Here is a 20,345-nt window from a genome sequence, read left to right as displayed (position 1 = left end):
ACCCTGTCTGTCTTGAAAAACAAAACAAAGGGGGGCGGGGAAGACTGACTGGTCAGCTACAGTACTAACCTACTCTTATTTCCAGTTATCACCTCTGCTTATGAAGACTGGAAGAGAAACCACTCCAAGTGTAAATTTCATGCTGCCTATTATGTTGTATGCTACTTGTATTTAGAAAGTCTGTGTGTTCTGTCAGCATCTATGCAACTGTGGCAGGCTAAACTGCTCAAGTTGCCAAGTATTGTAAAAATTGAAAACTAGGAGTTTCTTCCATTTCCTTTTATTGAGAAAACAGCTAGCCAGGCGTGGTGGTGCACGCCTTTAGTATCAGCACTCGGAGGCAGAGGCAGTCCAACTCCTAGCAGGTCTAGGTTAGTCAAGGCTATACAGAGAAACCCTGTCTCAAAAAACCAAAACGCAAAACAAAACAACAAAAAGATGAAAGCAAACATAAAATATTTCAAGTTCTTGGCCATAAATACTTACCCCAACAGCTGGAACTTCTTCACTCTTTACTTCATTTATTCGAACCAAATAGTTAACAAAGTCTCTGGCAGCATTGCTCTGTGCATCTTTTTTATTGGTGGAATTGCCCATACCAGCATAATTAAACCCTTCTACTCGAACCTTTAAGATTTAAGGAAAAAAATATTGAATTAAAGCTGGGTAGTTCTAGGATTTTTAAAAATACATCATTAAATAGCCTGTTAAAATAAAAACAACTTTTAGTATACCTTATCAACACATGGATTATTTTATTATTGTTCATGGATGTGCTGATTTAACTGTATCAATTTAAGTGGCTTAGGTTCCCACAATTAAATTTTTAGGGTTGGGTATCTAACTAAGCTCTGTGGGAGAGTGCTTGCCTTAAGTTCCATTCTCACCACCATTAAAATGCAGTGGTGGTGATAGGACAGCACTTGCCTCCATGCTGCATGACCTGAGTTGAATCCCCTAGACTGGTACAGCAGCAAGAGAAAGGAACTCCCACACTCTGTTCTGACTTTCACATGCTTCTATACACACACAAGCATGTAACTTAATAACAATCTTGTAACTAACAAGCTCTTCGCTTTCCCTTTAGATACTCTGCTTTTCTAAATGAGTTAAGAGAAGCCAAGCATGGTTGTGCACACCAATACACAGCACTTGGGATGACCTTGAGTCTGATGCCAGCTTATCTACGTAATGAGTTCCAGGCCAGCCAGATATATGGAAGTAAAACTGTTCTCTCCCCACATTAAAATAGTAATGATGATGATGATGATGATGATGGGAAAATTACAAGTACTTGTCTTCTGAACTTACTAGCACCATGATAATTACTTTCCTAGCAGAGTATTATAAAATAATGCTCCTTTTGCTGGGTGTGGTGGCACAGACCTTTAATCCCAGCACTTGGGAGGCAGAGGCAGTGGATCTCTGAGTTGGAGGCTAGCCTGGTCTACAAAGAGTCTAAGATAGCCAAGGCTACAACAGAAAAAACCCTGTATCAAACAAAAGCTCCCTTGGGGGAAAAAAAAACAACAGTCCTGGGCATGGTGATACTCGCCTTTAATCCCAGCATTCCAGTCTAGTTTTCATAAATTGTCCAACTAAAAGGCATAATGCACATTTTTACAATAACTATACTGCTATGAAAATATTTAAGCCATGTGTGGTGGCTCATGGCTTTAATCCCAGTACTCAGGAGGCAGAGGGAGACAGATCTCTTTGAGAGTTTGAGGCAGGCCTGGTCTCCACAGTGAGTCCAGGAAAGCCAAGGCTACACAGAGAAACTCTGTCTCTAAAAATCAAAATAAAGAAAAAGAAAACCAGTCAAATCAAAATAAATTAATCTCCTATAACCTACAGCAACTTAGCTTTTCCAATAATACCCTCATAAACTTCATAAAGCATATAAACAAATTATTATTTAATACCTCACACATGAATTTCTGTCTGTTTTTGTTTCCTACTGCTCTAATTTCATATGCTGGCGTCATCTTCCTTTTGCCACACCAGGCATACAGGAAATTTTTAATGTCACCCATGATTCAGGTGTCTTCTTTACACCTAAGGGGGGAAAAAAACATTATGATAGCAAAACCTCAAAACAGATACAGAAACCACTGTAATCTAACTTAAGAATAAGACATTCTATTACATCACTACTGAACTTACATATTAAGAAATTAATATTGATTAGGAAGTCTTTCACATTTAGTTAAAAAAAAAAATTACACACGCACTCTCAAAGGTTATCCTTTACAACTAATTCTTACCTGCGAATATTTTATGAAGTGTGTATCTTACGTACTTTAAAGCTTTCCCTCTCAGAAATAAAAAATAGATCCATTTTATTATTCTTTTTCAGAGAAATTTTAAGTAATACTGGGATAGAGAAAATAGATGGTTCACAAGTTACTGGGTGTGGTAGCACACACCTTTAATCCCAGCCCTCAGGAGGCAGAGCCAGGCGGTTCTCTGAATTGGGAGGCCAGTCTGGTCTACAAAGTGAGTCCAATACAGCCAGGGCTACACAGAGAAACCTTGTCTTTTAAAAACAAAGATTTAGCCGCATGGTGACTGGCAATCATCTTTGAGTCCAGTTCTAGGGGAATCTGACCTCTGAAGGTACCTGGCATGCAAGTAGTACACAAACATACAGAACACTCACACTCATGAAATAAAAATAAGCTTTTTAGCTGGGTGGTGGTGGTACACACCTTTAATCCCTAAAGAAAAATTAATTCGTGGCTAAGTCAACGCCAAACTACTATAGTTAAGAAATTCTCCTAGCTGGGCGTGGTGACGCACACCTTTAATCCCGGCACTCGGGAAGGCGGATCGCTGTGAGTTCAAGGCCAGCCTGGTCTACAAAGTGAGTCCAGGACAGCCAGGGCTACACAGAGAAACCTTGTCTCAAAAAACCAAAAAAAATTTTTTTAAAAATCTCTCCTATCCCCCTTCCCCACAGAGCCAGGTAGGGAGGGACTCATATTTATAACCTTAGTGCGTTATAAGATGTAACTGGAAGATGACTAAAAACAAAGGCTTGCTTGGGGCTACATATGGAAGACCCTCAACAAACTAAACAAAAACTACAGAAATGGACAACTTGCATATAATGAGTCTGAATAAATTAAGCCTTCATTTTGACATGTAGCCAAACTGACCTTAACTTCCGTATTTTGTTTCGTTTTTAGTTTTTTTGGAAACAAGGGTTCTCTGTGTAGACTTGGATGTCCTGTCCTGGCTCCTCCCTCTGTAGACCAGGCTACAATCTAACTCAGAGATCCACCTGCCCTCTTTGAGGTATGTACTATAAGTATTTTTTTAAGCACTTAAAAACCAGGGAGAACCCAGGTGGTGGTGGCACATGCCTTTAATCCCAGAACTCAGGAGGCAGAGGCCAGTCTGGTCTACAAATTGAGTCCATGACAGCCAAGGATACACTGAGAAACCCTGTCTGGAAAAACAAAACAAAACAAAAACCAGGGAAGACGCCAGCAGTTTTGTGAGTTAAAGGCCACCTGATTTACATAACCAGTCCCAGGCTTACACTGTGAGAACATCTCAAAACAAAAACCCCTAGCTTAGTGGTTTTAGAGCACTGCTCTTGCAGAGGATCCAGGCACCCACAAGCTAGTATACAACTATACATAGATGATTCTCATTCCAAGGTATCCAATGGCCTCCTCTGGCAAATGGTGCACATACATACATGACAGACATATATAACAAGATTCAGAAGGAAAAATCTATTTTACTACAGTAGGCTGCAAGAAGACAACCATACTAAACTTAAATCTATTCCCACCAAATCTGACCCTCTATTAGTTTGTGGTCAGTCCAACTTTGATCCATTATTTATCAAGGCAAATGGCATACCCTGATAATAGAAACTCGGAAAGCGCAAAGACAATGAAGTCCTTCCCAATGCTGGGTGTGGCAGTCAATACTTTTAATCCTATCACTTGATGGAACAGAGATAGAGTTATCTTTTGAGGTCAGTCTGGTCAAGAAAGGAGTTCCACGACAGCCAGCAGCCATACTCAGACCCAGACTCAAACAAACAAACAAAAAGACCTAACCAAACACAAGTGCGCCTCGTAGGTACCACTCAATGTAGACTTGTCCTCTATTTGGGCCCAGTATCTGCTACAAATTGGCCAAGACTTTACACAGCAGCTGTATTCCACCATTTTTTTGCTGTTACTTCACCAAACTCAAAAGAAATGAGACCAACTCATCATGGCCCAAAACCTGTAAAACTTTATATGAGCAAAGGTCTCATGGAGCCCAGACTAGGACTAATCTTTTTTTCCCCCGGGTTTCTCTTGTAGTCCTGGACTTGTTTTGTTGACCAGGCTGGCCTGGAACTCAGTGATCTGCCTGCCTCTCCAGTGCTGGGATTAAAGGCATGCACCACCACACTTTGCTGACTAGGACTAATCTTAATCCTCCTGGCTCCACCTCCCATGTACTGGGATTATACTATAACCCTTTTGCTTTGTTTTTTCCCCTCCCGTTGAGGTTTCTGTGTAGTCTTGGATTAATGTGTAGACTAAGCTGGCCTTGAGCTCAGAGATTCACATGCCTCTGCCTGAGTGTTAGGATTAAAGGTATGCCACCATTTAATCTGATTATTTCAGAAGTGGAGTGCATGCCTTTAATGAGTCCATTCAAAGCAAGCTAGGAATATAAAGTGAGACCTTAGTTTGAGGCCAGCCTAGTCTACAGAAAAACCTTGTCTTGAAAAAGAAATAGAAAGGCCGGTGGTGGTGGCAGCACTTGGGAGGCAGAGGCAGATGGATCACTGGGATGGAGGCCAGCCTATCTACAGGCTATGTAGTCCAGGACAGACAAGGCTACAGAGAAACCCTGTCTCAAAACAAAAACCCCAAATGATAACTCATTAGTTAAGTAAAGGTCCAAGGAGGATCCTGGGTACAACCCCAGTTAATCCCTGCCCTTGTAAGGCAGACACAGGCCAATCCAAACGCAGGAAACAATGAAAATAGTTGGGCGGTGGTGGCACACACATTTCATCCCAGCACTCGGGAGGCAGAGGCAGGAGGAGAGGACCTGAGTTTGAGGCCAGCCTATCTACAGATTGAGTAAATGCAAGGACAGCCAAGGCTAGAGAAAACCTGTCTTGAAAACAAAAAACTCACCGTGAATAAACACAGTGAGTAAATGAATAATATAAATTGCAGGGATTATCAAATTCCTTTATCTCGAAGGAAACCCACTTATTTCCAACTTATTTCCAAAATATTCATGTTAGCTAAATCCAAATACATACAGCCCTTTAGGCTTCTTTCTTTCTTTTTGGTTTTGGAGATAGTGTTTCTCGGTGTAGCCTTAGCTGTCCTTGACTCACGGTGTAGACCGGGCTGGCCTCGAACTCCGTGATCCTTCCAAGTCCTGGCGTTAAAACGCACGAGCCACCACTCCGGCTCTAGGCTCCAAATCTATCTAAGGAAAATACTAATATTCGCATGGACACACTAACTTGGCACGAGAATTTCTTTCTTTTTTGGAGATAGGAGTTCTGTGTAGCTGCTCTAGCACTCGCCTTGCATACCAGGCTGGCCTCAAAACTCACAGGTATCCAACAACCTATACTCCCTGAACCCCCATCCCCAAATGGGGGGACTAAAGACGTCCCGCCTTGGACGATTTTTTTCATTCTTACGACCCTGAAACAAATTCTTCAATCTCTTCCGTCACCTTCAAGTCACGTGGGCGGCCTTCCCCCCCCCCCACTCCAGGTCAGTCATGGATAGCCTTAGGCGTAACTAATCCCTCGGCTCTTTGGGGGGGGGGGTACAGTCTACGCCCCAAGGCCAAACTCAGAATGGGCTACCCCTCAGACTCCGAGGCGCCATCCCTAGCGACCGTTATCTAGAGCAGGGCGATTCCGTTGCACGGTGTAATTCCGCCATCACTTACTAAATCATGCATACATTTTCCTGCTCCTCGCTCCGCCCCACCCATCCCCGGTAACCTGTACCGAGTAGGAAACTGCAAAGCCTCGTGCGCCAAATGGGCCGACCCCGACGGGGCTCTGCGTGGCCCGGATGAGTGACCCGAGGGCCCCAAGGGACCGTGTGGCGTCGAGCCGCAACCAATACAGGGCGACTCTAGAACCCACACCCGCCGCGTGACAGACCGAAGAAGGAAGCGGCTTTCGAGAGCGGCCAGCTCGTGTGAGGGAAACCACGACCTAAGGCCAGAGCCACTCTCGAAGCTCCGCCGTGCGAGTTCGCCAAGGCCCGCGCGCCCACGGCTCGTAATCCGGGCACCCGCCCCTCCCCCACCCGCCGCCAGCGCCTCACAACAAAGCCAAGGCCGAGCCCAGGAGGCCGCCGCGGGCCCGCGGCAACGAGCCCGCGTCGGGACCTCCAGGTTGCTTCCCTTACCCTCCTCCGCTTCTCGGTGCCCGAGAGCACAGCCCTCTTAGACGACTTCGCAGCTCCAATCTTCCACAGAGACGACGAGGGAACACACCTCAACCCGCATGGAAGCAGCGGCGAAATGGCTCCGACCGCGGGACCCAGGAGGCGGAGTCAGCCGCTCACGCCTGCGCAGAAGGCTACCTCCGCGGGCCAGCACGCCCAGAGAGGGGCGGGGCTGCAGCCACTTCCGGGCGCCAAACCCGAAGTCGCGCGCCAGATCCGCTGGCCTCGGCCTGCCATTTCCTGTCAGGCGCTGAGCGTTTCGGGTTTCAGGAAGTTAAAGGCCCGCTGCTTTTGTCTTTGTGGAGCAGGTTGGCCTACTATTTAGCGCAGTCTCTACCTCCCGAGGGCACCACCAGCCTCCTTTGTGATGGTTCTTTTACACGTGGGCAGTGTTACAGAATTAATCCTTTCAGAAGTTTTATCAGAATAGCCATTTAAAAATGCTCCCCAAAGCATGCCTGTTATCCCAGTACTGGGGAGGCAGAAGCAGGCATATCTTTGAGTTCGAGGCCAGCCTGGTCTACAGAGCAAGTTCTGGGACAGCCAGAGCTGTTACACAGAGAAACCTTGGCAAAACAAAACAAAACAAAACAGAAACACAAATAAGAGAAACCTTGCCTCGAAAGACCCCCCCCCCAAAAAAAAAAGGTCGGGTGGTGGTGGCGCACACCTTTAATCCCAGCACTGGGGAGGCAGAGGCAGGCGGATCTCTGTCAGTTCGAGGCCAGCCTGGACTACAAAGTGAGTTCCAGGACAGCCAGAGCTGTTACACAGAGAAACCCTGTCTCCAAAAACAAAAAAAGCAAATAAATAAATAGAAATAAAAAATGTTTCTTCAAAGCTGAGTGTGGTGGTGCACACCTGTAATCCAGGCGGCAGAGGCAGGCAGATCATCGCTGTGAGTTCGAGGCCAGCCTGGTCTACAAAGGTAGCCCAGGACGCCAAGGCTTTCGAGAAACCTTGTCTGGGAGGGGGTGGGGGGGGGATAGCTTCACCAAAATGCTGCGAGCAATGCGTAGCAAGCTTGGGTCATGCCTTCAGTCACAGTACCCAAGATGCAGAGACTAGCTGACCTCCCTGTCTAAAACAAACAGAAACAAAAAATCTGCAGGCATGCCAGGCTGAGTCCCCAGGCTACCTAGTCCACCTAGGAACACAGCTGATGTAAATGGGCTTTTCTGTGTCTTTGTGAAATCTTCTCTCAGGCGTTCTGACACCTGACCCAACTACGGATTACCGCAGGTGGCTGTTACCTGGGAGATTCATCTGTATTTCAAAACAGCAAAAACCTCTCTCTCGGCCTGGAGAGATGGGCTAGAGGTTAAAACACTCGGAGCCCTTGTAGAGGACTTGGGTTCAGTCCTCAAGCACCCACATGGTGGCCTACAACCATTCACAACCTCAGTCCCAGGGAATCCCACAGGCAAGAAACTGGTGCACTTATGTACATGCAGGCAAAACATCCATAGAGCAAAACACATCTAAAAGAAGAAAGAGAACCCTGGCATATCGCCATGGCTGGTGGTATATGCCTTTAATTCCGTTGTAGGGAGACCCAGCCTCCTCTTCACCCCACACACAAAAAAAAAAAAACGCCTAGGTCAAGATGTGTCTCCTCCACTCCACTTCCCAACGATCTCTCTCTCTCTCTCTCTCTCTCTCTTTTTTTTTTTTTTTTGGTTTTTCGAGACAGGGTTTCTCTGTGTAGCCTTGGCTGTCCTGGACCTGCTTTGTAGACCAGGCTGGCCTCGAACTCACAGCGATCCACCTGCCTCTGTCTCCCGAGTGCTGGGATTCTAGGCGTGCACCACGCCCGGTTCCCAACGATCTCTTGTCTCAAAATCCTATCCCTTTGTTTAGTGTGAAGGCTCCTTTGTGCTTAATAGTTGGTTTTTCTGGGGGGGAGCGGGCGTCGAATTTTTGAGGTGCTGAGGAATAATCCAAGGTTACCCTACCACTGAGCTACACCTCAAATCCCACATCTCCCACCTGTTCATCCCTGTATTATTGTTATTTTGTGATAAATCCACATGCCTCCAGCCCTGGATTCCATCTCCACCCATATAACCAAAATTAAACTTCAAAAGGAAGAACGCATTTAACACTTCCTGGGCCAGAGAGTGAATGCAGCAGCGCTCAGCTGGTGTGCTTGCCTAGTGTGCAGAGGAAACGGATTCAAACTCCGGCAGCTGAGAGAGCCCACGGAAATCTCACTTCTGCTTACTTTCACCAACCCTCCCTCTATTTTAAGGACCCATCTCTTTCATGGGGTGTTGGAAATTCTCAAGCGCCTCCTCCCCCATCGCCCCAAGGGCTTCCTCTCAGCTCCTATGACTCTGTCTGAAGATAAAATACAAGTGCTGCTACAAAGTGAGTCCAGGACAGCCCGGCGCCACACAGAGAAGCCCTGTCTCAAAAAAAACAAAAAACAAAGCAAAACAAACAAACAAACAAACAAACAGGTGTTGACCACAGAAGTCCCACTTCCAAACTTTCCAAAATACAAGTCCTAGAAAAGGCTCTGCTTGTTGAGAAGCTAGCCTAGCCAATGTCTCACTGGGACCTTTCAAGTGACCTTCCCACTCTTGAACTTACCCCAAGAGATTTGAGACACAAAAAAACAAAAAAAAAAATTTTCCCTAGGGACAGTCTCAGTAAATCTGTTTTCTCTTCCTATCTTCCGTCTCTTGGGTTCTTTGGTAGAAAGGAGAGCAGTATGAACCTTTGATTCCAGTAAGAGCACTGAAACAAACCAAAATCAAAACCCAAAAACTGGGACCTGCGGCTTAGTAGAGATGTAAGGGCAAAAATTAATGCCATATTTTATATGTAATGTATATACTACAATTAATGCCGTGGTCTGTGAGAAGTTGTCCTCCAGGTGACTTCACTGCTTCCTGCGTTCCAGGAAAGACCATACACTGCCATAAACTAGATCTACCAGCAGTCTCCAGAAACTCCCCAGGAGCGATTAGATACAATTAACTCCCAATGTTCCTCTGAGATTAAAAAAACAAAAAACAAAACAAAAAAAAACCCTTCCTCTCCAGATCCAGCCTCCACCCAACCTGCCTAAGGACCTACATTCCTGTGACCCCAATGCCTAATTACAGTTTTTCCTTATAAACCCATTACCCTTGACGCTCCAGGATCATTCTCCTAACCTGCTGTGTGTGTCAAGGAAGAATTGTGATCCAAAGCTCTGAGCCCTGTAATACAGGACCCTGTGTATATTGCATCGGTATCGAGTCCTGGTGGTCTTTTTTGAGGAGTCTCACCATCTGGGTAATCTCGGCACAACAGAGAGAGTGCTTTGCTGAGAGTGCCTGACACCCTGACTTTCAACTCTAATATCATAAAAAAAAAGCCTGGTGTGGTGGCTCAGTTTGGTAACCTCAACATTCAGGAAGTAAAAGCAAGACGATGAAGAGTTCAGAGTCATCGTCTCCAATAAAAAAAGAGTTTGGGTAGCCAGGTGCAGTAGGGCACACCTGTGATCCCAGCACTTGATTTCGAGGCCAGCCTGGTCTACAAAGCAATTCTAGGACAGCCAAGGTTAAAACAAGTTTGAGGCCCAAACCTTACCACAAGTGACTCCGTCATGGAAGTACCATTCGGGCTGTAAAACTCAGCACATAGACCACACGCCACCTGACAAAACTGAAACAAAGGCCCAATCCATCAACACGCCCATAGTCCTGGGCAAGTTACTCAATGTACTGACCTTACCTTTGTCTTCTGTAGTTCTGCTCCTGGCTAACTTCTTTTAACTGAACTACATCAACCCAGAACATGGTTTTTGTGCTTAACTGCTCATCCTGAGGGGCTGGAGAGATAGCTCAGAGGTTAAGAGCACTGACTGCTCTTCTGAAGGTCCTGAGTTCAATTCCCAGCAACCACATGGTGACTCACAACCATCTATAATGAGATCTCATGCCCTCTTCTGGTGTGTAGGTATACATGCAAGCAGAACACTATATACATGATAATAAATAAATAAATCTTTTTTTTTTTTAAATGCTCATTCTGAAAAAGGCCTGAAGCTACAATGGATCCTGAACACCCAGTGTAGTTGCTTGCTGGCTAATAATGACTTTCCCGGCTTAAACCCACATCTTTGCTGAATAACCCTCAACAATCCTAAAACACTTAGGACTCTGCCACAAAACAAACAAACATTCAAAACAAAACGACAACAAACCCCGGAAAATTAAGAAGGGTGAGGTTACTAAGTGATACTCCACCCATGCTAACAAACCTGGGGGCCTGAGTTTAATCCCCAGGACCCACATGGTGAAAAGAAACCTAAAGCCGGGTGTGGTGGCGCATGCCTTTAACCCCAGCACTCGGGAGGCAGAGGCAGGTGGATCGCTGTGAGTTCAAGGCCAGCCTGGACTACAAAGTGAGTCCAGGACAGTCAAGGCTACACAGAGAAACCCTGTCTTGAAAAAACAAAAAAGAAAAAAAGAAACCTAGTCCTTCGAATTGTTCTCTGACCAATACACACACACCCCATGCTGTGCTTATGCATGCACACACATGCATTAAATAAATATAAATACATAATTAAATGCAAGCTATGAACTATTAAAGCAGATGCAACATTTTAAAAAAAAATGAAATGAGACTAGAGGTATAGCTTCCTGGTAAGGAATGGGCTTAGCATGCCCAGGACCCTGGCTTTAACTTCCAGCACATCCGTATTGCACAAAAAAGCCAGGCCCAGTACTGCAAGCCTATAATCTCTACGGCTCAAAATAAAACAGGGGATGGTGGAGGGCACTGAGAATATAGCCCAGTCAGAGAGGAATTGGCTAGCACAACTGAAGCCCTGTGTTCAATCCCCAGTGCTAATATATATATATATATATATATATATATATATATAGAGAGAGAGAGAGAGAGAGAGAGAGAGAGAGAGAGAGAGAGAGAGAGAGAGAGAGGGGCCAGGAGTGGTGGCACATGCCATTAATCCCAGCACTCGGGAGGCAGAGGCAGGTGGATGTCTCTGTGGGTTTCAGGCCAGCCTGGTCTGCAGAGTGAGTTCAGGACAGCCAAGGCTACACAGAGAGACCCTGTCGCAAAACAAAACAAAACAGAGGCTGGAGAGATGGCTCAGAGGTTAAGAGCACAGTCTGTTCCTCCAGAGGTTCTGAGTTCAATTCCCAGCAACCACATGGTAGCTCATGATCATCTAGAATGTGATCTAGTGCCCACTTCTGGCGGGCAGGCATACATTCAGGCAGAGCACTGTATACAAAATAAATAACTAAATATTTAAAACAAAACAAAACATAGAAAGATAGATAGATGAGAGCCTGGCCTGAGAACTGTTAGGTTACATATCTTCTGGCTGCTGTTCTCTCCCTAAAATCAGGCCTTCTGCCCTGAGGTCTCATATTTTCTCTCTCTCCTTCCTTATCCCCTTGTGCTGTAACCTTGAGGCACTCACAGAACCCTCCCCCTCCCCCCTGCAGCTAGCTGCAAACAAGCTCAGCTCTCCCACTGATAGCAAGGCCTGAGACAATTCTGAATTGTAACTTTTTTCTCTAGGGCCCTCCTTCTCTATTTCAGGGGCCGTGCAGGCTAGGTAACAAGTAACTTTCTCTTCCCAGCCCCGCCCCTTCAGAAAACTCCTAAGAACCTGGTGTCCTCTGGATTTGAACACTCTCCCTCCCTTCAATACCCCATATGGTTGCCTGAGCTACAATGTGAGTTCTTCCTCCCCGCGCCCCCCCTAATGTTCTCCCACTTCAGGGCCACATCATAGCTTGCTAGAGCCGAGCTCTATCTTCAGGAAGTTCCTCTACAAGCCTCATGCAGTCAATGCTGAAAATAAAAAATGTTAAATGAGTACAAAGATTTTATATATATACATATATATACACACACACACACACACACACACACACACACACACACACACGTCATATAATTTTGAGTAAGGGTTTCACCATGTAGCTCTAGCTGTCCTGGAACTTACTATGTAGACCATACTGGCCTTGAACTCACAGAGATCCTCCTGCCTCTGCCTCCTGAGTGCTGAGACTAAAGGCCTGTGCCACCACCCCTGAGCTGAAAGGTAATTTTATGTCTTTCTATGAATCTGCAGTCATTTCTATAAGAAATATAGCTAAATTGGTAGTGGTGGCCTGGCACAGTGGCACACATCTACAATCCCCGCCCTCAAGAAGCAGAGGCAGGAAGATCAGTAGTTTGAGTAGTTGAACTCTTAGGGTGTTCAAGGTCAGCCTGGGCTACATGGAGCTGTGTCTCAAAAGAAAGTTGGGGTGACAGTAAATGCCTGTTATCCCAAACTTTAGGTCAAGTATAAATTCAAGGTCAACCTAGGAGACATGAGATTCTGTCTCAAAAATAAATGAGATGACATATTAAGAGAGCCTGAGTGCCAGGCAGTGGTGGCACACACCTTTAATCCCAGTGCTCAGGAGGCAGAGGCAGGTGGATCTCTGTGAGTTCGAGGCCAACCTGGTCTACAAAGCAAGTCCAGGACAGCAAGGCTACACAGAGAAACCTTGTCTTGAAAAACCAAGAGAGAGAGAGACAGAGAGAGAGAGAGAGAGAGAGAGCGCCTGTGTAAGCACTTAGTACAAAATAATTGGTCAGCACATGTTTTATTAGCAGGATGGTGAAAGCCAACACTGGAAATAAGCTCTGTGACCACAGTGATACATGTTGGCTAGCGAAAGTCACTTACTGGGACCCACAATATCTGCATATTGTAAGTTCTCAGTGTTAGTTTAATGTATAAAATTTGAAATATTGCCTTTGTTTGTTTTGTTTTTTCAAGACAGGGTGCCTTCTCTGGAACTAGCTGTCCGGGAACTAGCTCTGTAAACCAGGCTAGCCTCAAACTCAGAGATCCCCTGCCTCTGTTTTCCAAATAAATACTGGGATTAAAGGTGTGTGGCAACACACTGGGTAAAATACATTCTCTCTCTCTCTCTCTCTCTCTCTCTCTCTCTCTCTCTCTCTCTCTCTCTGAGACAGGATTTCTCTGTGTAGCAGCCCTGGCTATCCTGGATTCCCTTTGTAGACCAGGCTGGCCTTGAACTCACAGCAATCTACCTGCGTCTGCCTCCCAAGTGCTGGGATTAAAGACGTGCACCACCACGGCCTGAATAATACATTGTCTCTTAAACATTATTATTCTCTTAAATTTTGAACTCTAATTTTTATTGTCAATCGGTTTAGGTTCAGAGACTGTGAAAGCATAAGAACTTTATTAGGGTCTTCGGTGAGTGGAAGAAAAAGAAATAAAAAGGAAAGACATGACTTCTTCCATGTATGGTGGAGGAGATTTGTTGTAGATAAAAGGGAGAGTGGAGCGGAGCCCAAGGCAGAGACATCTGGGACAGTCAGAGTGAACATGACCCTGAGCCAGGTCATGTGAGGAGAAGCAGGAGGGGAAAGGAGTAGGCAAAAAAGGGCAACTAACCAAAATAGCTGCATTAAATAGAGAAGGGCAGTCCAGCCCCTGTGGTGGAGAAGTTTAGGGTACAGGATGGAATACAGCAGCCATTGCCTGTAACAGGTAGAAACTGAGGGATGCTGGGAGAACCTGGAAGCCAAGTCTTCTTTGATATGTTAAGTAGTAGCCATTTATCCCAGGTTTGAGACCTAACATTGGGAATTACAACTTGGAATATATAGCATGCATTTAGAATCTTTTCTTTTCTTTGTTTTGTCTCTCTGTGTTAGCCCTGGCTGTCCTGGACTCACTCTGTAGACCAGGCTGGCCTCAAACTCACAGAAATCTGCCTGCCTCTGTCTTCCAAGTGCTGGGATTAAAAGTGTTGGCCACCATGCTTGGTGAAACTTTTTTTTTTTTTATAAATACTAAAAGCATTGAGCACTCTTCATTGAGACACACAAGACAATTAAAAGTAGGATGGTGGCCGGGCATGGTGGCACACACCCTTAATCTCAGCACTCAAGAGCAGAGGTAAGCAGATCTCTGTGAGTTCCAGGCCAGCCTGGTCTACAAAGCAAGTTCCAGAACAGCCGGGGCTGTTACACAGAGAAACCCTATGTTTGTTTTGTTTCTGTTTTTTCAAGACAGGGTTTCTGTGTGCATAGCCCTGATACTTAATACATCCCCTTCCTTTTCAAGGCTGACTACACAGAGGTAAGAGGGCTCAGCTTTTTATAACATCCTGTTCAAGATAACCTTCTGCTCAAAGGCCAATCATTGTCATAAACCTGAAGTCATCCTGAATGACAGGAAAAGCATAGCCTGTAGGAATAAACCAGCCATGACATGAGGGCAGTTGTCTATGATGGCAAGGCTGCCCTCTGGCAAAGCAGCTGTCATCTCCAGAGAGCTGGCTTGCCCTCCCAAGCAACACGGGCTCCTTTAGAACACCTTGCACAGCTAGGCCTGAGGCAATAACCAACCAGCCATGACTGGAGCAGACTGTGCATACCTTTTGCTCAGTCCTTCCCCCCAATTCTTTCTCTATTTAAACCTAGAGCTAATGTCAGTATCTTATTCATGGACTTGTGGGGTCACTGGACCCCCGATCTGTTAATCTTCCCAATGTTTAAGCCTCCTTTCTTTGTTTACCCTTCTCTTTCTTCTCCTTCTTCTTCTCTTTCTTTCTTTCTTTTTTGATACAGGGTTTTTCTGTGTAGCCCTAGCTGTCCTGGACTCTGTAGACCAGGCTGGCCTCGAGCTCATAGATTACAGGTGTATTTCTCTTCTTTTGAATTAGTGTGTGGCAGAGCTCATTGGGGCTACTGGAGCTGAGGGTGTTTGCTTGTTTTTGTTTTGGGTGTGTTTGTTTGTTTGTTGCCTAAAACTCTGATTACTGTAGGTCACACTTTAAGTGGTGGAGCTGGTGACTTCACTGTGCAAGCAAAAAGCACAGCTTTCACCTTAAAGGAAATAAGAGTTTATTCTGGCACCAAATATGAGTGACCATGGTCCAGGAGCACACGTTCAGGTTATCCCAAGCACCGTGTTTCAATACACTAAGAGTCTCGTGACTCTTTTGTAGCAGTAGAATAAAGGAAACCATAAATAGAGGTGTTCTTTCACATATCTTGGTGGGCCACAGCAAAACAAAGCAATAACTGTTTCTTTAGCCTTTGGGCTGGTGGGAGCCAGGGCCTATTTGTACATTTTTAAAAAGGAATCTGTCTGATAATCACCAGGTCAAAACCAGAGGCGACCAACAAATGGCTGTAGAGGAATGTTAATTCAGAACATGGGTGTTCTGGCAAGAGATCACATCCAAAGACCGTCTAGGACTGTGTGATCTTGTTATGCCCAAATTTTGAGCAACTCCCCAAACAGACCACCCAAGAGCTGAGTCCAAATGCAATTGCAGGGAAGTCTTTATTGCAGGTTTGAACTCGGGACACACCTCCGATGCACTGACACAGCAGATGTAGGGAAGTGGCCTGGAGTCTCAATTGAGAGGGGTTTTTGTAGGTTTTAGACAAAGAAATGGGTTTTACAGTATATGATTGGATGGCATTTGGGCAGAAAAGCTGCAAGCAGGGAGTTATAAGCCTTGGCATTTCATGGTTGGGTAATAAGTGTAGGGACAAGTTGGCCTATAGAAAAGATTAGTTGGGGCTGGAGAGATGGCTCAGAGGTTAAGAGCACTGACTGCTCTTCCAGAGGTCCTGAGTTCAATTCCCAGCAACCACACGGTGGCTCACAACCATCTATAATGTGATCTGATGTGCACTGTATACCTAGTAAATAAACAACTCTTAAAAAAAAAAGATTGGTTGAAGCAGTCATAGGGCATTAGGAACTTTGGCCTGCTTCTCCTAATTGGTTGTTGCTATGTGACAGACCACCTGCTGGTCAAGCTCGACTTTCTCAAGGTGAGCCTCGAATTTACAGAGATCCACCTGCCTCTGCTTCCCAAGTGCTGGGATTAAAGGTGTGAACGACCATCGCCCCGCCTAATAATTTTATCTACTCAAATGAGTAGTGGTGAGAAGTGACCTTCCACCTTTAGCTGGGCCTGGGAGCTGCTGTCTGCGGAACCTGGTTCAAGGCATCCTTTTCACTGAAGAAAGCTTGGGGTTGAATAAGCATACGGTGGGAGAGATGGTTTAATGAGTGCTGATGTGTTGTTTGCTTCCCTATGAGGAGCTGCAGGCTCCACTTCCTTCCTGTCCCCAGATCAAAGGACAATATGAGTGAGGCAGGCAGATGTGTGGGTTTGAGCTATAGTTATTTTAGAAAGTCCCCCAAGAGCAGGAAACCCTATGCCTTTCAGATAATAAAGGGAAATTTCCCCTAGGTTCCAAGCTTTCCTAGGAAAGTTCGTGTACTGCTCCCCACTCCTAATTCCAAGACCTGCCCAGTGAACTTTCCTTCAAATAACCTCCAAGAGGGATGGGGAGACGGCTCAATAGTAAATAGCACTGTCTGCTCTTCCAGTGGTCCGGAGTTCAATTGCAGGCAACCACATGGTGGCTTACAACCCTCTGTAATGTGATCTGATACCCACCTGTAGCATGCAGGTGTACATACAAATAGAACACTCATACACATAAAATAAAAGTAAGTAAATCAAAGCCAGTGTGGTGGCACACACCTTTAATTCCAGCATTTGGGAGGCAGAGGCAGGTGGATCACTGTTAGTTTGAGGCCAGCCTGGTCTACAAATAGAGTCCAGGACAGCCAAGATAACACAGAGAAACCTTGCCTTGAAAAAAAAATTAACTCTTAAAAAAAAAAAACCCAAGAAGTCCCAAGTACAGTCTCCAAGACTGCTTTGTACTGCCAACTTCCCCAACGAACTGGTTTTAGATTTTTATCTTGAAACAGAGGTTATAATACACAATATACAATTAATTTCTAACTAAATTAACTTTTTTTTCCTTTTTGGTTTTTCAAGACAAAGTCTCTCTGTGTAGCCTTGACTGTCCTGGACTCACTTTGTAGACCAGGCTGGCCTTGAACTGTCGGTGATCCGCCTGCCTCTGCCTCCCGAGTGCTGGGATTAAAGGCATGCCCCACCATGCCCGGCATGAGCTGCCGCCACCTGGCAGAAGTGTAATTTTTTAAACAACAACAACAACAACAAATATTTACTTAGAAGCTATTTAATATTTATTTTCATGGGAAAATTAGTGGCACATACCTACAATTCCAGCACTAAGCAGGCAGGGCAAGAGGACCATTGCAAGATTGAGACCAAAAGTGCTATATGGCCAGAAGAAAGGAAAGAAGGAAGGAAGGAAAGGAGGGAGACAGAAAAGAGAAGGAAGGGGACAGAGGGAGAGGGGAGGGGAGGAAGGGAGAAGGGAGAGGAGGGAGGGAGAAGGGAGGGAAGGGAGGGCCAGCCAGATGGCTCAGCAGGTACGAAGCCTGACAACCAGACTGGGTCCCCAGGGCTGTCTTAGTTGTTTTTTTTTTTTTTTTTTTAAAGGACTCAGGACATCTAAACAAGCTCCAGCTGGAGTATAAGCTTTCTGGAGTTTAGATAAGAGCCAGCATTTTTTATTTTTTTATTTTTATTTTTTGTTTTTCGAGACAGGGTCTCTCTGTGTAGCCTTGGCTGTCCTGGACTCGCTTTGTAGACCAGGCTGGCCTCGAACTCACAGCGAGATCCGCCTGCCTCTGCCTCCCGAGTGCTGGGATTAAAGGCGTAAACCACCACGCCCAGCTTATTCCTCAGGAACTTGTTAGACCGGTTTTTACCTACCAAAAGGATCCATTCACTTACTTCCCTTACCTCTGGCAGAAGGGGCATATACTGTTGTGGGGGGTCACTTAAATCCAACCTAATTCAAACACCAGGTCAATGCAGATGACAACAATTTGATCGATCTGGGCCGCAGAACAGACTAGGGTGCTGAGCTGCGACCCTGAAGGGATATTGTATAGAATACGTAAAGGATGAAACCACAAAATCCAGGGTGGGCTAAAGCACTGTCCAATCATGTTTTGACATAGGGGTTGAGCAAGAGAGTTTCTATCAGTCGGGATAGATTAAGTCCCAGTGCCTGACAGCAAAAACTTGTTTGACTTTGCCAGCAAGATGGAAAAGTTGCCTGGTGGTGGTGGCTGCACCCGCCTTTAATCCCAGCACTTGGGAGGCAGAGGCAGGAGGATCTCTGTGAGTTTGAGGCCAGCCTGGTCTACAGAGAGAATTCCAGGACAGCCAGAGTTGTTAACCTTGTTTCAAAAAACTGGGGGGGGGGGGGATGCGGGGGGGAGGGGAATGCGGGGAGGGTTTGGAAAAGTTGCCCTTGAGATTTCTGGACTCAGACAACTGTTTCTTTACAACTGAAGCTGCTGAGCTGTTGGGAAGTCCCCTGTTCCCCTAGGGCTGGGGTTCTTAAACCTAGTTTTATCTATGCTTAACTGGGGTCTGAAAATGAAAGGATACTTGGTAAAGACTATACTTTCAGGGATTATTTATTTATTTTTAGTTTTTTGAGACAGAGTCTTTTTGTGTTAGCCTTGGCTGTCCTGGACTCCCTTTGTAGACCAGGCTGGCCTCGAACTCATAGCAATCCATTTGCCTCTGACTCCCAAGTGCTGGGATTAAAGGTGTGTGCCACCACGCCTGGCTCAGGGATCATTTCTACTGTTACTAGAATATTTGGTAGCATGCTTACTATCCCAGCACTCAGGGAAACAGAGGCAGGTGGATCTCTGTGAGTTCAAGGCCAGCCTGGTCTACAAAGGAAGTCTAGGATAGCTGAGGTGACACAGAGAAACCCTGTCTCAAAAAACAACAAAAAAGTTTTCCTGTAAAAGAGTAGCAGTGGCAATTGGTCATGGTGTCTGTTCACAGTAATAAAACCCTAACTAAGACAATACTGAAAATATAAAACTTTGGCTTGGCATGGTACCACATGCATTTAATCGCAGCACTAGGGAGGCAGAGGCAGGTGGAACACTAAGTTTGAGGCCAGCCTGGTCTATAAAGCAAGTCCGTAATAGCCAAGACTACAAGAGAAACCCTGTCTCCAAAAACAAAAACAAAAGCAAACTAACAAACAAAAAACCCAAAACCAAACCAAACCAACAACAACAAAGAAACACAACAAACCAAAAAGCAAACCTTTGATGAAATAAGATTAGGACAGTGAGTGTTCCCAAAAGGCAGATGAAATATATTAATCAATAATATAATTAATACAGTATTTTTAATATAACAGTATTAATTACACTAATTAATGTAATTAATTACTCATTGTAATTGTTATTACAATTTTCACTTGTTCCCATTGCATCTGCATAAGCAGAGATTTCTTTATAATCATTTTGTAAAATGGATGACTTACAGCTTATGACTCCTTTATAACAAAAAAGTTTTAGGTTCACAATTGATATTTAAATGTTTCTTCATTGGTGTTGGATTCCATTTGCTAAAAAGAAAGCTTAGTTCAAAGTCATCTAAAAAGTCCCTGAGAAAAGAATGTCCTATGGAAGATGGATGAGGTCTCGGCTTATCCCCAGACCTAGCGGGCACTAGCTGCCGGCTCTCAAGCTCCCATCCTTTAAAGCAGGGGAAGAAAGGAAATTCAGGCTCTTCAGCTTGGCCTCAGCGTTAGCAGTGAACTCCTGGGTGGCTTTCTGCAGAGGAAGCCGGGGTGGGCCCATTGGAATCCCAGAGACCAACGTCATGATGGCTTTGGTCTGCGACACTCCAAAACCTAAATAGGAAAAAATAGTGAAATATATCAGGTACTACCCACTTTCCCATGAACATCCCAAAGAAGAGGTTATATAAAAAGTAACACTAAGCCAGGCAGTGGTGGCGCACGCCTTTAATCCCAGCATTTGGGAGGCAGAGGCAGGCCGATTGCTGTGAGTTCAAGGCCAGCCTGGTCTACAGAGTGAGTCCAGGACAGCCAAGACAGAGAGAACCTGTCCTGGACTCTGGGTAG

At 45.2% G+C, this 20,345-nt stretch overlaps 2 protein-coding genes and 1 long non-coding RNA gene across 7 annotated transcripts in view; 1 reads left to right on the top strand and 2 right to left on the bottom strand.

Moving 5' to 3' along the window:
- Nucleotides 1-6,571, bottom strand: part of DHX9 (DExH-box helicase 9) — a 33,314-nt gene extending 26,743 nt beyond the window's left edge. For all 4 annotated transcript variants that reach the window (XM_084792383.1, XM_084792385.1, XM_084792386.1 and 1 more), the window contains exons 1-3: nucleotides 6,414-6,571; nucleotides 1,926-2,058; nucleotides 487-627 (exon numbers count right to left, since the gene is read on the bottom strand). In XM_084792383.1, the coding sequence (XP_084648509.1) occupies nucleotides 487-627; nucleotides 1,926-2,036 (252 nt within the window). In that variant the 5' untranslated portion in view covers nucleotides 2,037-2,058; nucleotides 6,414-6,571. The remainder of the gene's footprint in view (nucleotides 1-486; nucleotides 628-1,925; nucleotides 2,059-6,413) is intronic.
- Nucleotides 1-20,345, top strand: part of LOC311603478 — a 239,519-nt gene that overhangs the window by 199,643 nt on the left and 19,531 nt on the right. The window lies entirely within an intron of this gene.
- Nucleotides 19,548-20,345, bottom strand: part of NPL (N-acetylneuraminate pyruvate lyase) — a 32,447-nt gene continuing 31,649 nt past the window's right edge. For both annotated transcript variants that reach the window (XM_084792413.1, XM_084792412.1), the window contains one exon: nucleotides 19,548-20,111. In XM_084792413.1, coding sequence (XP_084648539.1) covers nucleotides 19,927-20,111 — 185 coding nt within the window. In that variant the 3' untranslated portion in view covers nucleotides 19,548-19,926. The remainder of the gene's footprint in view (nucleotides 20,112-20,345) is intronic.

The sequence above is a fragment of the Acomys minous genome (assembly GCF_964271855.1).
Source record: "Acomys minous genome assembly, chromosome: 1".
NCBI lineage: Eukaryota > Metazoa > Chordata > Mammalia > Rodentia > Muridae > Acomys > Acomys minous.
This window is presented reverse-complemented; position numbering and strand designations above follow the sequence as displayed.